The 16831-nt window shown below is 41.8% G+C and overlaps 1 protein-coding gene across 2 annotated transcripts in view; it reads left to right on the forward strand.

Annotated features, from left to right (window-relative positions):
- The window catches only part of COL24A1 (collagen type XXIV alpha 1 chain), a 294542-nt gene that overhangs the window by 28283 nt on the left and 249428 nt on the right, over positions 1 to 16831 (forward strand). For both annotated transcript variants that reach the window (XR_008846625.1, XM_056532502.1), the window contains exon 2: positions 3175 to 3239. Coding sequence is in view for 1 of the 2 variants with exons in the window: in XM_056532502.1 (XP_056388477.1) it covers positions 3175 to 3239 (65 nt within the window). In the remaining variant the exon portion in view is untranslated. The remainder of the gene's footprint in view (positions 1 to 3174; positions 3240 to 16831) is intronic.

Raw genomic sequence — 16831 nt, forward strand, 5'->3', positions numbered from 1 at the left:
TTCGTGATACCGGCAAAATACAGCATGGGGGAAGAGGAACGCCATGAGCGGTATTCCTCTTCCCCCATGCTGTAGTTTGCCTGTATCACGAATAAAGCATAACTGTTTCTTCATCCCATGGTGAGTGCCATCATCATTCATACAGGTATAATTGTATTATCCCTTTTTATTATCCCTCTTTATTAGCCCTCTTTATTATGGCTCATCACACCCTTCTGCCAATTTTATTGGTTACAATTGTGTTGCCCCTTATGGAGAGCATACCAACTGCTAACGTATATACGTATTTACATGACCATAGTAATATTTCATATGATAAAATAGACATACGATGCTTTTATATGTCGGGGCCATTGCATTAACTGCTATCCGACAGTGCAAAATGCTTAAGCTGCTGTCGGATAGCTGCTGTCGGGACTTCACTGCGGCCGGTGATTGGCTGAGTGCAGTATGACTCGCCGACCACCGGCAACCAGGAAGAGGATCACGGCAGAGACCGGAGCCGGTTACCGGAGGCCCACGGGGGAGCGGAGGAAGGTATGTACATCTTTATTGTTTTACTGCCGGCAGTATGGAGGACAATTTTTATATTCTGGAGTTCTCCTTTAATTCAGTTTTTTTTTTTAAATTTCAATCCTACCTATTATTAATACATTATTCATGCATCCTCCTACTTCTTATTATAACTCAGTGTATTTTTACTACTGATGTCTAATTTTTACTGTTTTAACTGTATATCATGTGATGTATGTTTGCTCAGGCCCCTCCCACTAGGGTGTCGGTGCCTTTTTTGTACCTATTTAAGGTCTGACTGTATCCACTGTATGTATACTGATCTGAAGAAGGGGGTGGCTCCCCCGAAACGCATAATCTCTTTTAAATTTGTTTTATTCAAATAAACCTTCCAGTGCTTTTGTACTTCTGCATCTCTGATTTTGGTTTGTTACATCCAATTCGGAATCAGCAGCGCCTCTTCAAGGTCTTTTTCCACGTTATTACAAAAGAAGGTGACATTGGGTGTTGTGTACACAGAGATGTGTACAAAGGAATGGAGGAAGAGGCACTGGAGGCTGTAATGTTTGGCTAGCGGCTGAAGGATTTAACCCCTGTCTATCAATGTCAACAGTGACCTGCTGGGGGCATTCTATCAGAAGTATTACTTGTGACAATGAAAATGTATCTGTGTTTTTTTTTGGTTGCGGTGGCTATGTTTAGTGCAAAATCTGTCTTCAAGGATTTGGGAATTTTTGTTGTTGTTTAATGATTAGAAGTGAATGGTTTAATTCCATCATAGACGTTTATGGCACATTCACAGGACCTTTACGATCAACACCTATATCCACAACAGCAATTATCCAGCCCAAAAAAAAAAAAAACATCCTCTATCCACAGGATAGAGAATAATACTGCTGTGTTTACACCTCAGAATTTCTGTACGGAATTCCGCTTGGAATTCTGCATGGAAATTCCGCTGTTGCAGATTCCTGCTAAATTCAATGGGATTCTGCTGCGCTGTGCACACAGTGGAATTTTTGTGGCAGATGTTTCGGCATGGAAATTCCGAATTCCGTGTCCACAGAAAGAATTAACCCATTCATTCTTTCTGCGGACCCCGCACGGAATGCATAGTCATCATATGAGGTATCTCTGCTCCATGCAGCTGGGAGTGTGGCCCAGACAGCCATTGGCTTAGCTTTGCAACATCTGGAGGTCCACAGTTTGGAGACCACTGTCCTAGGGGATACGTTTTTTTTTTTTTTTTCTGGCTGGATAACTCCTTTAGAGTACATTCACGCATTCAATATTCTGTGCATATTTTATATGCAGAATTTGAAACTGCAGATTTAAAGCTGTGTTCAGTCATTTTGTTTACATTGAAATCTGCAGCATAAAATCTGCAGCATAAAATCCTGCGCATCAAAAATCTGCCGGATATGGTACGTGTGACTGGAACCTAAGGGTAGGGTCACACGTGCCACATTTTGCTGCATATTTTCTGCAGCTGAGATATGCAGCGAAATACTACATGTGTGACCCTACCCTTAGGGTGTATTCACACATACAGTATCCTGGCCATATTTAATGTGCAGGATTTGAAGCTGCAGATTCATGCTGCAGAGTTCAATGTAAACTAAATGACTGAATGCTTAAAGGGGTACACCGGTGGAAAACTTTTTTTTTTTTTTATCAATTGGTGCCAGAAAGTTAAACAGATTTGTAAACTACTTCTATTAAACAATCTTAATCGTTCCTGTACTTATTAGCTGCTGAATTCTACATAGGAAATTATTTTCTTTTTGGAACACAGAGCTCTCTGTTGACATCACGAGCACAGTGCTCTCTGCTAACATCTCTGTCAATTTTAGGAAATGTCCAGAGCAGCATATGTTTGCTATGGGGATTTTCTCCTACTCTGGACAGTTCTTAAAATGGACAGAGATGTCAGCAGAGAGCACTGTGGTCATAATGTCAGCAGAGAGCACTGTGCTCGTGATGTCAGCAGAGAGTGCTGTATCCCAAAATGAAAAGAATTTCCTCTGTAGTATTCAGCAGCTAATTAGTACTGGAAGGATTAAGATTTTTTAATAGAAGTAATTTACAAATCTGTTGATTTAAAAAAATAAATAAAAAGTTTTCCACCGGAGTACCCCTTTAAAATCCTGCGCATGCAATATGCGTAGAATACTGTACATGTGAATAGACCATTAAAAGATTTTTGGCACTCATCACCTTTTCATAGAATGGGAAATAAGTGTCTGATTTTGGGAGGTCTGACCACTGGGATCCCCATTATCTTAAAAATAGGAGTCCTAAAGCTCCCATCTGAATAGGGCCATAGCGCACATACAGTACTTGAATACCTCTCCATTCATTTTCTATGGGAATACCAAAGAGAGCCCAATTGAGCAGTGTTTCCAAACTGCTGTTGCAAAACTACAACTTCCAGCATGCCTGGTCAGGCTTTGGATAGCACTGCCATGCACGAATAAAGTTTATTTGACATGACAAAAAAAAAAAAAAATTATGAAAAAGAAAGATAAAGGGCTGCAACCAATTAGGTTGCTGCTTTCATTTTCCAGTCTAGCTGTAACCTAACTGGTTGCTATGGGCAACTGCTGCAGCACTCCATGTTATCATTGTATTACTGACATTTTCTTTTTTCCTCTCTTTCAGGATAAGGCTCCTAGTCGTAGTCGCAGTATGCACAGCTGTCGGTGTGGCAGAGAGGCGAGCACAAGGTGAGAGGAAATTTTGTGCGTTTTTTTGTTTGTTTGTTTGTTTTCTTCGTCATGCCAGAGAAAATCCCTGCACTGCGACACTGTAACGCACAGACCGCGATTACATTGCAAAGTTATGACCTTTGGAAAGAAAAATCTCTTCAGCTTGTGACATTTTGTACTCACAGCAGAAAGGCTTTGATTGTGACTTTCCCGCCTGTGGGTGTTGCGGGGGCGGGGGGGCGACAATGACGCTCTGGGAATTACATTGTATTTGAGTGTTATTAAACAAATGGAAAAAAAAATAAAACAGCGGGATGTGATTATGCTGATGACAATGCCTGGTGGTGCTACCACAGCCGCCGCCTCCACCACCGCTGGAGAAGACGATTTCATCATGTGCAAACTTCTTCTGGTTCTGCTTATCCGATGCAAGAAAATCTTTTCCATATTTTTCAGAAGAAATGGCTTGATTGGGGAAGAAATTCAGGGATTTTACTTGCATAGCAAACATGTGGAAACACCTTGGTAAATGACAGACAACAGCGCCATTCCCTTCCACAGGTGGTTTTTTATAGTACAGTGGTCCCTCAACATACGATGGTAATCTGTTCCAAACGGACCATCGTTTGTTGAAACTATCGTATGTTGAGGGATCCGTGCAATGTAAAGTATAGGACAGTGGTCTACAACCTGCGGACCTCCAGATGTTGCAAAACTACAACACCCAGCATGCCCGGACAGCCGTTGGCTGTCCGGGCATGCTGGGTGATGTAGTTTTGCAACATCTGGAGGTCCGCAGGTTGAAGACCACTGTTAGAGGAAGTTGTACTCACGTGTCCCCACCGCTCCGGACCGTCACCGCTGCCCGGGATGTCGCCGTCCATCGCTGTCGCCACGTCCCCGAGGTGTCCCCGACGCTCCGGCAAGGCCTCTGCTTCCCCGGCATCCGCGCGCTCCATCGCCGCCATCACGTCGCTACACACGCCGCTCCTATTGGATGACGGGATGGTGTGCGCAGCGATGTGATGACGTCGATGGAGAGCACCGACGATGCAGGGGATCCCGAAGAGGACGCGCCGGGGCCCCGAGGACAGGTAAGAGATATCACCCTAGCTCACGGGGCACCGTAAATGGCTATCCGGCGGCAGCTGAAGCAGTCTGCGCTGCAGGATAGCCGTTTATGCGATGGCCCCGACATACAAAAGCATCGTATGTTGTTGCTGCCTCTGAGAGGCCATCGCATGTTGAAATTATCGTATGTCGGGGCCATCGTAGGTCGAGGGGTCACTGTATTGCATTTCAGGCTAATTGATTGCAATGAGCTGAACTGCAATACCTGTGGATCGGTGTGGAACTGTTTTTAAAAGAAGCCAGCCACTTTTTTTTTCTTATAGTGTACATTCCTTTAGGAGCACTATTAGGGCTCGTTCACACTATGGAATTGCAAGGCAAAATCTGCTAAGAGCTCCATGCCGATTCTGCCTTGCATAACCGGCTCATTGACTACAATGGGTATTCATCTGCAGTGCTTTACACAGTGGAAGTTTGAGTGGACGTAAATGCCACTTCCAGATTTCTGCTGGAGCAGGAAGCTCTTGGATTCACGTATGAACATACCCTTACATGTTACTACCGATATGCAATAGCTACCCCCAAAAGAAAGAGAGCTTAATCTCTGGTGCCACCCATTGAAGGTAGCATCCCTGCAAGTCAATGTATTGCCCCTTGAAGAGTCTTGAAACATGGCTGGGGATTATTAGCCAAGGCAGAATCTCCACCAGAAGGAACAATTAGACTACAGTACAGTGGTCCCTCAAGTTACAGTATTAATTGGATCCAGGACGACCATTGTATGTTGAAACCATTGTATGTTGAGACCAGAACTCTATGGAAACCTGGTAATTGGTTCTGAAGCCACCAAAATGTCATCCAAAAATAGGAAAAAGTGAGAATTAAAGAAAAATAAGTAGATAACTAATACAGATAAAGCAAATCCTTATATATAAAAGTAAGAAAGATCTGCTGGGAGCTGTAATCACTGTCTGTGTCAGTGTTTCCCAACCAGGGTGCCAGTAGTTTTGCAACAGCTGGAGGCGCCCTGGTTGGGAAACACTGGTCTATGTAGAGGACAGGAGTTTCTTCAGGGTCCTGTACAGTACACGCAATTTGCTAAAAAAGTTAAATGAGCCGCCCTCACCTGGTGTCCAAAGGAGCAGCTAAATGTGACATAGGTTAAGAGTAGTACTGAACATGTAATATCTCCCTGTACTGTAGAGGGCGCTACCAGACAGGAATTCAGTGCATGCGCTTCAGTACTACAGTGCACGAGCTAAAACAGGGGTTTTACCAGTGAATATCCATTCTGGTTGGTCGGTTCTTCCGGCCATTGACATTTTTCACAGATCTGGACTGTCCGTAGCATTGTATGTTGAGTCTGGTTTCAAGTTACAATGGTCCAGAAAAGACCATTGTATGTTTAAACTATTGTATGTTGAGGCCATTGTAAGTTGATGGATCACTGTACAAGCAGCCAAAGATAGTAGTATCCTCCTCCCGGAATTGTGCTATATTGCAAATTGCCACTTTACAATCCATCGTTGATGAATTTTTGATCACAGTTACTTGTAGCCCATTCACTAACATTAGCTACAATGTAGCATGGTTCAGGAGGAGGGGGGGGGGGGGTGTTATCTATTGGCTGGGCATCCTGTGTTATGGACAAAACTGACATGTAGCCCTAACTTTACCTATCTGAAGACAGAAATGTCAGTGTTTTTGCCCCTTATCAGTATAGAGCAAGGTTCTGACTGGCTAGCAGAGAGGTCTTTGTGACGGGACTGAGGGGATAATGTTTCTCCTTAAAGAGAGTGCAGTACAGCCCTATATTTAATAAAGCAGAGATACAGTTCCCTATACAGCAGGGGATGGGCGCACCAATGAGAAGGGACATAGCCCATAGGGCTTCTTCCTATTGGGATCAGTGTAGGTCCCAAAAGACGTCACTAGTCCTAAATTTATGGCATATATAATATATATATATATATATATATATATATATATATATATATAAAGGACTATATAGGAGTAATTTGTTTCCACATGATTAGGTGGAATTCTTATTTCTCCATAATGCAACGCATTTCGATGCACATGCACAACTTCATCAGGCCTGATGAAGCTGCGAAATGTGTAGCGAAATGTGTTGCATTATGGAGAAATACTTTGTTTTTTACTGATTCCGATATGGTGGTTTCAGTCATTGCAAAATTAGTCTTACTATCCTTTGTGAAGTCCCATCTGTATTTGTACATAACCTGTGTGAGACAACTGCAGATCGTACCATATTTGCCACTACATGTGACTAGCATTGTTGTGTATGTGGCTACACAACCACCTTTGGTAAGCAGCATCCACCATTTTCCGCACCACATTCTTTGTGTTGTTACGCTATGGAGTGCCTGTGTTTGTTTCCTTATTTTATGCAGTTATAACACTTTGATCGTGGCATTGGGCCAAGAACCATTTTAGTGTTTCAGTGGAGTAAATCTTCATCAGTCATTATGTTGAGGAAAGCTTGTAGGGGCATATAAGGACTCAAGACTCCTCTATTAGCCAGAGTGGAAACCTGCTGTATAAAGCTGGATTTCTGCAGTTGGACCACCAATGATTAGCTGATCACCAAAGGAGTTGCCCTGGTGGTGTGAATGGTGTTCCAGTTTTGAAAATAGCTAAGCCTTTTATGCATAACAATATTTACATTTTAGTGAAAAGGGGCCATCTAAGGCCAGCTCTCTCCTGAGAATACAAAACAGGACCCTCTTGTTCTCAGGATTGGTGGAGGTCCAAGCACCCAGATCCCCACTGAAATAACAATCATGTGTGCATGCGATTCTTCAGAAAAGCCTTTAATTCCCTTTTAAGATCCAGAAATCTAGATATAAACTATGGTGTATGTAAATATATATATATATATATATATATATATATATATATATATATATATATATATTGTGTAAAATAAACAGATTTTTATTCCTTGTGAAGATTTTTTTATTTTTAGCTTATACATGTAGAGTTTTAGAGCATATTTATAGAGTTTAGATAGTTTAGCGGAACATATTTTGTCCACATTGGATCCATCAGAGCGCATGGAAGTCATATGGTGTTCTCAGTATCATGGAGAAAAGATTACTAGTGAAAGAAATCATAAGATAAACACAAAATTAGAAGCAGATAAAAATGTAAACCAGAACGCAAAATCGTCAGCCATCTAAATCATCAAGATTCAAAAATGTCAAGGTCCAGACATAAAGATGTTGCAGTTCCTTGGAGAGACCGAAGAAGACCCATGGAGGACTCCAGTACTATCAAAATGCAGTAATCTAAACCAACAGCATTTTGAAAGTCCTCTTGAAAACGAATGAAGAACACCTATAGAGGATTCCAATAGTATAGAAATGCAATCAAATAAACTGTCAACATTTTAAAGACCTTGGAGGACTTTGGAGGAATCCATTACTATGAAAATGCAGTCATATAAACTATAAACATTTTGAAATTCCTTGGAGAGAATGAACACCTGTGGAAGACTCCAATACTATGGAAATGCACTAATATATAAATTATCTAATACTAAACCTAATATAAATTATCAACATTTTGAAATTCCTTGGAGAGAATGAAGAACTATGGAGGACTCCAATAGTATAGAAATGCAGTAATATAAATTGTCAACATTTTAAAAGCCTTTGGAGAGAATGAAGGAAACCTAAGGAGGACTTCAATACTATGAAAATTAAGTAATACAAATTGTCAAATTTTTTTTGAAAGTCCTTACATGATAGTTGTTGACATTATGAAAGTCCTTGGAGAGAATGAAGACCTATGGAGGGCTCCAGTACTATAGAAATGAAGTTATATAAACTGTAACATTTTGAAAGTCCTTACATGATATTTGTTGTCCTTTTTGAAAGTCCTTATGTGAAAGTTGTTGACTTTTTGAAAGTCCCTGGAGAGAATGAAGAAAACCTATGGAGGACTCCAGTACTATGGAAATGTACTTATATAAACTGTCAACATTTTGAAAGTCCTTGGAGAGAATGGAGAAGATGTATGGAGGACTCCAATACTATGGAAATGCACAAATATAATCCGTCAACATTTTGAAAGTTCTTACGTGATAGTTGTCGACATTTTTGAAAGTCTTTGCGTGATAGAAGATCCTCAGGCTTCGCTCATGTGTCTCCTATCCAGGGCTTATCTGTGAAGGCTGGTAGATGCAGTCACTATATTTGATAGATTGAGAGAACAAGTTGTCTCTTCCCTGACTTAATTGAAGACGTACTAAGCTATTTTATTTCCTGGAGGTATGGACTGGAGGGGACAAGACCAAGATCTATGGTGGGATATGTTAACCCTTTCTCATATTGTAGACTGAATTTGACCTGATAGTTTAGGAACAAGGAGAAAGTAATTTTTCTTCGACAAGCTACAACATTATCAGCACATACTTGTGGTAACTTGGTACACACCAGTGTGATATATTTGCTCACTATCTGTCTACATCTGCTTTGGAGGCTCCGTTGCAGATTCCCTCACGTTTGATGGAACAAGCAGCACAGAACACAGCACTACTATAGCAGACACTGTGACCAAACTCAATGTATCCCCATTATAAGTCAGTGGGAAGCATCATTGATGTCCATCATGGGACCTATTAAGTATTCAGTCATTTTGCTGTGATGGAGCAGAAAACAAAAAATGACACCGAAATGAAAAGGCAAAATAAGTTGTACCTGAGACGTCCCAGCAGTCTGAAATTTCTGGTTCTGTTCTCTGCCTTTGCGGGATCCTCAGCTCTTGCAAACAGCTTTTTGTGATAAGGTATTGATGGCCTCACCTAAGGAAAAATCAGTCTTTCCCAACAATGTGCCTCCAGCTGTTACAAAACTACAACCCCAGCATGCCTGGACACCCGCGAGATATACCAAAACCACTTAAGCATGGGATTGGATTCAGAGCGGGGTGGTGGGTGACTACAAGATGACTTTAAATAACTTTGAATCTACTTTTCTATTACAACTAGTAAGCACTTTGTCTTGTTTCTTAATATTTACTCCGGTAATCCAGGATGTTTGAGAATAAACAAGCTAAATGCTACTGTGCACCCGACCACAGGACGCCAAACTTTTCCTTCACTAATTGAACGGGAATCTGCGCCTCTCAGATGCAGGTTTTACTATTTAACACAAATCTAAACTTCTTCTGCTTTACCTCTGGGCCGGTGGGGCATAGGTGCTGGCTGGTGTAGGGGTAACCTATGGGAAATCCAGGAGGCCGTTGGAGAGGGGCACTGACAATTAATCAGGAGAACCCTGGGCAAGCCTCTGGTGCCTCCTGCTTGAATGGTAGATGTGTCTGCTGAGATTATTGTTGCTCTGTGTGAAATTTTATGTATGATTAGACAAATTTAGGCAGGATGGAGCAACAATTGCTATGATTCGGTTTCTTTCTAGATAATGTGCGTGTTAGGTTTTAAGCCCTTTTATCCTCTATGCTGAATACTTTCAGTACTCCAGCTCTAAACCTTACAACGCTGGCCCCTATAGGGAAGAATATAGCAGGACTCCTAGTGTGATATTCAGGGGAATGGACAATGGCATGCATAGAAGAGAGGGGGCTCTATAGCAAAGATTCACAATCAACCTCCTTTCATTATTCCAGATTTTGCCATCCAGGTTATGGTATTTGTTTCTCACTAGACCCTTTCCTTGACCATTGGGCTATTTCCTTACCCCTGTTTGATTCAATGTCATTTCTATTAAAATTGGGGCCTACAAAGGTTCAGGGTGTATCCTCTCTTTAAGGCCCGTATATCCGCTAAATACACTGCTCAAAAAAATAAAGGGAATACTAAGATAACACATCCTAGATCTGAATGAGTAAACTAATCATATGAAGTACTTTCGTCTTTACATAGTTGAATGTGCTGACAACAAAATCACACAAAAATTATCAATGGAAATCAAATTTATCAACCCATGGAGGTCTGTATATGGAGTCATACTCAAAATCACAGTGGAAAACCACACGACAGGCTGATCTAACTTTGATGTAATGTCCTTAAAATGAGTCAAAATGAGGCTCAGTAGTGTGTGTGGCCTCCACGTGCCGGTATGACCTCCCTACGACGCCTGGGCATGCTCCTGATGAGGTGGCGGATGGTCTCCAGAGGGATGTCCTCCCAGACCTGGACTAAAGCATCCGCCAACTCCTGGACAGTCTGTAGTGGATGGAGTGAGACATTATGTCCCAGATGTGCTCAATCGGATTCAGGTCTGGGGAACGGGCGGGCCAGTCCATAGCCTCAATGCCTTCCTCTTGCAGGAACTGCACCAGGGCCAACTGCACCAGCATATGGTCTCACAAGGGGTCTAAGGATCTCATCTCAGTACCTAATAGCAGTCAGGCTACCTCTGGCAAGCACATGGAGGGCTGTGCGGCCCCCAAAGAAATTCCACCCCACACCATTACTGACCCACCACCAAACCGGTCATGCTGGAGGATGTTGCAGGCAGCAGAACGTTCTCCACAGCATCTCCAGACTTTGTCACGTCTGTCACATGTGCTCAGTGTGAACCTGCTTTCATCTGTGAAGAGCACAGGGAGCCAGTGGTGAATTTGCCAATCTTGGTGTTCTCTGGCAAATGCCAAATGTCCTGCAGGGTGTTGGGCTGTAAGCACAACTCCCACCTGTGGATGTCGGGCCCTCATATCACCCTCATGGAGTCTCTTTCTGACCGTTTGAGTGGACACATGCACATTTGTGGCCTGCTGGAGGTCATTTTGCAGGGCTCTGGCAGTGCTCCTCCTGCTCCTCCTTGCACAAAGGAAAAGGTAGCGGTCTTGCTTCTGGGTTGTTGCCCTCCTTAGGCCTCCTCCACGTCTCCTGATGTATTGGCCTTTCTCTACGCTTACAGACACAGCAAATCTTCTTGCCACAGCTTGCATTAATGTACCATCCTGGATGAGCTGCACTACCTGAGCCACTTGTGTGGGTTGTAGACTCCGTCTCATGCTACCACTAGAGTGAAAGCACCTCCAGCATTCAAAAGGGACCAAAACATCAGCCTGAAAGCATAGGAACTGAGAAGTGGTCTGTGGTCACCACCTGCAGAACCACTCCTTTATTGGGGGTGTCTTGCTAATTGCCTATAATTTCCACCTGTTGTCTGTTCCATGTGAAATTAATGGTCAATCAGTGTTCTTCCTTAGTGGACAGTGTGATTTCACAGAAGTGTCATTGACTTGGAGTTACATTGTGTTATTTAAGTGTTCTCTTTATTTTTTTGAGCAGTGTAGTTGATCTCTATGGTATGTACGCCCCTGGGAGTGGGATATTACAGTTCATTTACAACCTGAAGTTCAGATACTATGAATGGCATGTTAGGCATGTTCTAGGTAGACCTATTCTGTGAAGTGAATGGGACTGCCTAGAACCATGGAGTATACTACTACACCTGTTGCCAGAAATATTAAAGATTACCTGTCATTTGGAAAAACTATTGACATGTCCTAGCGACACATGAAAACTTTTGAGTGTTCAGATCTCTGCTAATCAGGAGAACGAGCCGGGCAAAATCTGCGCTGCCACATGCTCCTCTCAATACTCTGTGTCACGTGATTGAGACAAGTAATAGACTTACATTGTCAGTTTGTCTCAATCACATGACACGGAGCTGGGAGAGAACGCGCTCATTCTATCCAGCTCGTTTTTCTGATTGGTGGAGGTCTGAACACTCAGACCCCCACCAATCCAAACTTTTGTCCCTAGGATAGATGTCAAAAGGTTTTCCAAATGAGAGTGGCCTTTTTTAGGTTGCGCAGCAACGTCAATCATCAACAGCCTGACTATGCAACAGGGCTAAGGTTGGCAATACGTATTAGATCTCATTTAGCTGACAGCTATTGACACCTCTAGTGGTGCCCTATCTCCCATGAGAAGGTAAAATATCAGGCATGTTGAAATTCAACTAGCCACTCTTCCTTCCTCAAACCCTCCCACCCCAAACATCCATACGCCTTAGGTGGTTTACCAGTTCTGTATGGGCACCTTCATACACTACTGCTTTATCACACACATGTACAACTCACTGCCTCTTTGTGGGTTAAGACATCCCAGTTTCATGATTGCCCGAGCTTCAGTATCCGCTCCTTGTGTGCTCCACAGACAGAAATATTTACATCATTTGGTCGTTGAGAAAAGGACCCAGGATGTAAGAGGTAAACATCCTGTGCATGTTATATTAAGCCTCCTGCATTCATTGATAACACACAGAGCAATGGCGTGTTTTATAAACAGGTCATTTTCCACTGGATACATTTATCAGCAGTCGGGGGTATTGTAGACCTGGACATTGGATTAGTCCTTGTTATGCTGGCTATGTAAAATGTTTATTGCCATCGGAAATTCCTAAATTCTCTGTACTGTGCACATTTCCTATTGTGGAAAGATGCTCTTACAGAATATATGTCCTATTCTACGTAAGGCTGAGGGTATGTAGTGTTTATATTCATACATGATGACCACCCAAGAGTGCCAGTGACATTAGAAGAATAGAAGATAGTTTCTAAAGGGAAACCGTAAGCAACATAACATGCCGTTGACAGATCCATCAAAGAAAAATGTTGGTTGAGATTGTAAGGTTTACATGGCCACATGTTTTAGGCGTAAGTATGTGCTTGGCCAGGCAGATGGTTAGCTGTGAGTGTGATCCCTTTAGACACTCCATTTTGAAAGTGTACGCTATTTTAGTCTGAAGATGCTGGAAGACTTCTAGGCAAGTTGCTGGTTAGGTTTCCTTCTTTATTCTCACTCATGAACTGGTGACACCAAGGTTTTTTATCTAATTTACACGATGGTATTGGGTAAAATGGATGACCTCTTTTAAAGTCAAGAATTCCACTGTCTAAATGGCTAAAAAAAAAATTGCAGAAAAATCAGGAGAAAGGGGGTATCCTAATTTGATCAGTCATAACAATCAAACTTTCTGTAGGTTCCAGCTGTTTTACCAAAACAACTCAGATCCATCGATGCATGGATTCTACAAGACTTCTGAAGGTGTCCTGTGGTATTCAGCACCAAGATGTTAGCAGCAGGTTCTTTACATTTGATAAGTTGTGATGTGAGGCCTGTATGGCTAGGACTTGTTTTTCCAGCATGTGTCATGGATACTCAGTCTGATTGAGGATTGGGAATTGGGAGCCCAAGTCACTTACAGACTTTGTCATGTTCATCAAACCATTTCTGAACAATGTTTGCAGTGTGGCCAGTGCATTATTCTGCTGAAAGAGACCACTGCTATTTGTGAATACATTAACATGAAGTGGCGACTTGGTCCGCACAATCTGTAGGTAGATGGTACGTGTTACAGTAATATCCTCATGAATGCCAGGACCCAAGGTTACCCAGCAGACTCACACTGCCTCATCACACTGCCTCTGCCGGCTTGTCTTCTTCCCATAGTACATCCTGGTGCTATGTCTTTCCCAGGAAAGTAACACACAGACCTTTTTTCCCCCCAGAGAATAGCAGGGTTAAATTGGTGCTAAAGGGATATCCACACATGGGATTAATGCATAGAAGATGTTTATTACCCAGGATGCAGTGCGCTTCACATCCTTCCGCTTCTTCGTCAGGCATAACAGTTGGCAACACAGGTAACCCTTAAATACTCCTGAGTTAACCCATAAAGACATTGGTACTGAAACAATAATGAAACAACAAAAAATACATACTGATCAATTATAAATACATATCAAATACTAACCAGAATAAATTCATAATATACATATGTAAACTACAAAAAAATTCTTGAATAAAATTCAATGATAAAATTAAATCAAGGAGTTTCTGTTTCCTGATGATTGGCACTTACTTTTAGTTCATATCAAACCCTAAAAAATGTTCAAAATAAAGTAATTAAATGGTTTTGATAGTAGTTTTGTGGTTTACTTACTATTTTGTGTCAGGTTACAATATGTGAGCTGCACTATTCAGACAACCATCAACATTAGAACATTGAGAACAGCTACATGTTGAATAGTGAAATAAATACACCAAGGTTCTATTCAGATGCAATATATCCATACTTAACACCATCAAAGCATTATATACTGTATTTGCATCAATACATCTCCTATATACTCATATAGGCTACTCTAGACCAAACAATGTACACTATAGAACATACTAGAGTCAAATTGCCATCATATAAAATATAGCTTTTATTTAATTCACAAAAAATTCATCAATACTTTTACAGGATTAATATACATGAAACTGATGTCTTGTGATCACTTAACCACAATACAAAAGCTAAAGTGCACAGAAAGAAGGAAGGTGCTAGTTGCGATCAGCTATATATATATATATATATATATATATATATATATATATATATATATATATATATACACACACACACACACACACTGCTCAAAAAAATAAAGGGGACACTTAAACAACACAATGTAACTCCAAGTCAATGACACTTCTGTGAAATCACACTGTCCACTCAGGAAGAACACTGATTGACAATCAATTTCACATGCTGTTGTGCAAATGGAACAAACAGGTGGGAATTATAGGCAATTAGCAAGAACCCCCAATAAAGGAGAGGTTCTACAGGTGTTGACCACAGACCACTTCTCGGTTATGCTTCCTGGCTGATGTTTTGGTCACTTTTGAATGCTGGAGGTGCTTTCACTCTAGTGGTAGCATGAGACTGAGTCTACAACCCACACAAGTGGCTCAGGTAGTGCAGCTCATCCAGGATGGCACATCAATGCGAGCTGTGGCAAGAAGGTTTGCTGTGTCTGTCAGCGTAGTGTCCAGAGCATGGGGGTGCTACCAGGAGACAGGCCAGTACATCAGGAGACATGGAGGAGGCTATAGGAGGGCAACAACCCAGCAGCAGGACGGCTACCTCCGCCTTTGTACAAGGAGGAGCAGGAGGAGCACTGCCAGAACCCTGCAAAATGACTTCCAGCAGGCCACAAATGTGCATGTGTCCACTCAAACAGTCAGAAACAGACTCCATGAGGGTGGTTTGAGGGCCCGACGTCCACAGGTGGGTGTTGGGCTTTAAGCATGCAGGACATTTGGCATTTGCCAGAGAACACAAAGATTGGCAAGTTCGCCAGATGAAAGCAGGTTCACACTGAGCATATGTGTCAGACGTGACAGTCTGGAGATGCCGTGGAGAACGTTCTGCTGCCTGCAACATCCTCCAACATGACCGTTTTGGCGGTGGATCAGTAATGGTGTGGGATGGCATTTCTTTGGGGGCCGCACAGCCCTCCGTGTGCTTGCCAGAGATGAGATGAGATCCTCAGACACCTTGTGAGACCATATGATGGTGCGGTTGGCCCTGGGTTCCTTATAATGCAAGACAATGCTAGACCTCATGTGGCTGGAGTGTGTCAGCAGTTCCTGTAAGAGGAAGGCATTGATGTTATGGACTGGCCCGCCAGTTCCCCAGACCTGAATCCGATTGAGCACATCTGGGACATCATGTCTCACTCCATCCACCAACGCCACGTTGCACTACAGACTGTCCAGGAGTTGGCGGATGCTTTAGTCCAGGTCTGGGAGGACATCCCTGGGAGACCAACCTCCACCTCATCAGGAGCATGCCCAGGTGTTGTAGGGAGGTCATACGGGCACGTGGAGGCCACACACACTACTGAGCCTCATTTTGACTTGTTTTAAGGACATTACGTAAAGTTGGATCAGCCTGTAGTGGGGTTTTCCACTGTGATGTTGATTGTGACTCCATATCCAGACCTCCATGGGTTGATACATTTGATTTCCATTGATCATTTTTGTGTGATTTTGTTATTAGCACATACAACTATGTAAAGACGAAAGTATTTCATACGATTAGTTCATTCATTCAGATCTAGGATATGTCATCTTAGTGTTACCTTTTTTTTCAGCTATATAAAGATAGCACCTAGCACCTTCCTTCTCTGTGTGCACTTTATTTTTTGTATTGTGGTTAAGTGATCACCAGGCACCAATTTTATGTATATTAATCATGTAAATGTATTGAATGAATTTTTTATGAATTAAATAAAAGCTATATTTTATACAATGGCAATTTGACTCTAATATGTTTTATAATGTACATTGTTGCATAGTGTGTCTAGACATTTTTGTCACACACTCCTAGTAATCCTGATACACTAAAATTAACTATTCTCAAGAAAATCCCGGCAGACTGCCCAAATAGATTACAATACCTTATCCACCGAGAATCTTTTTAGATTCATAGATTATCTATGTTATTCCCACAGGGTTTGAATGAAACTATTGAGAATAATTGTTAGATATATTTTTATTAATTCATTTTATCAACTATATTTGAATATTATTCTGAACTCGTGAACTTATTTTGGTTAGCATTTGATGTAATTGATATGTATTTATAATTGATCAGTATGTATTTCTTTGTGTCATTGTTGTTTCATTATCAATGTCTTCATGGGTTAACCTAGGAGTATTTTTAGGGTTACCTGTATTGCCAATTGTTATTCTGGACAAAGTG

This window comes from Hyla sarda, chromosome 7, assembly GCF_029499605.1.
Source record: "Hyla sarda isolate aHylSar1 chromosome 7, aHylSar1.hap1, whole genome shotgun sequence".
NCBI lineage: Eukaryota > Metazoa > Chordata > Amphibia > Anura > Hylidae > Hyla > Hyla sarda.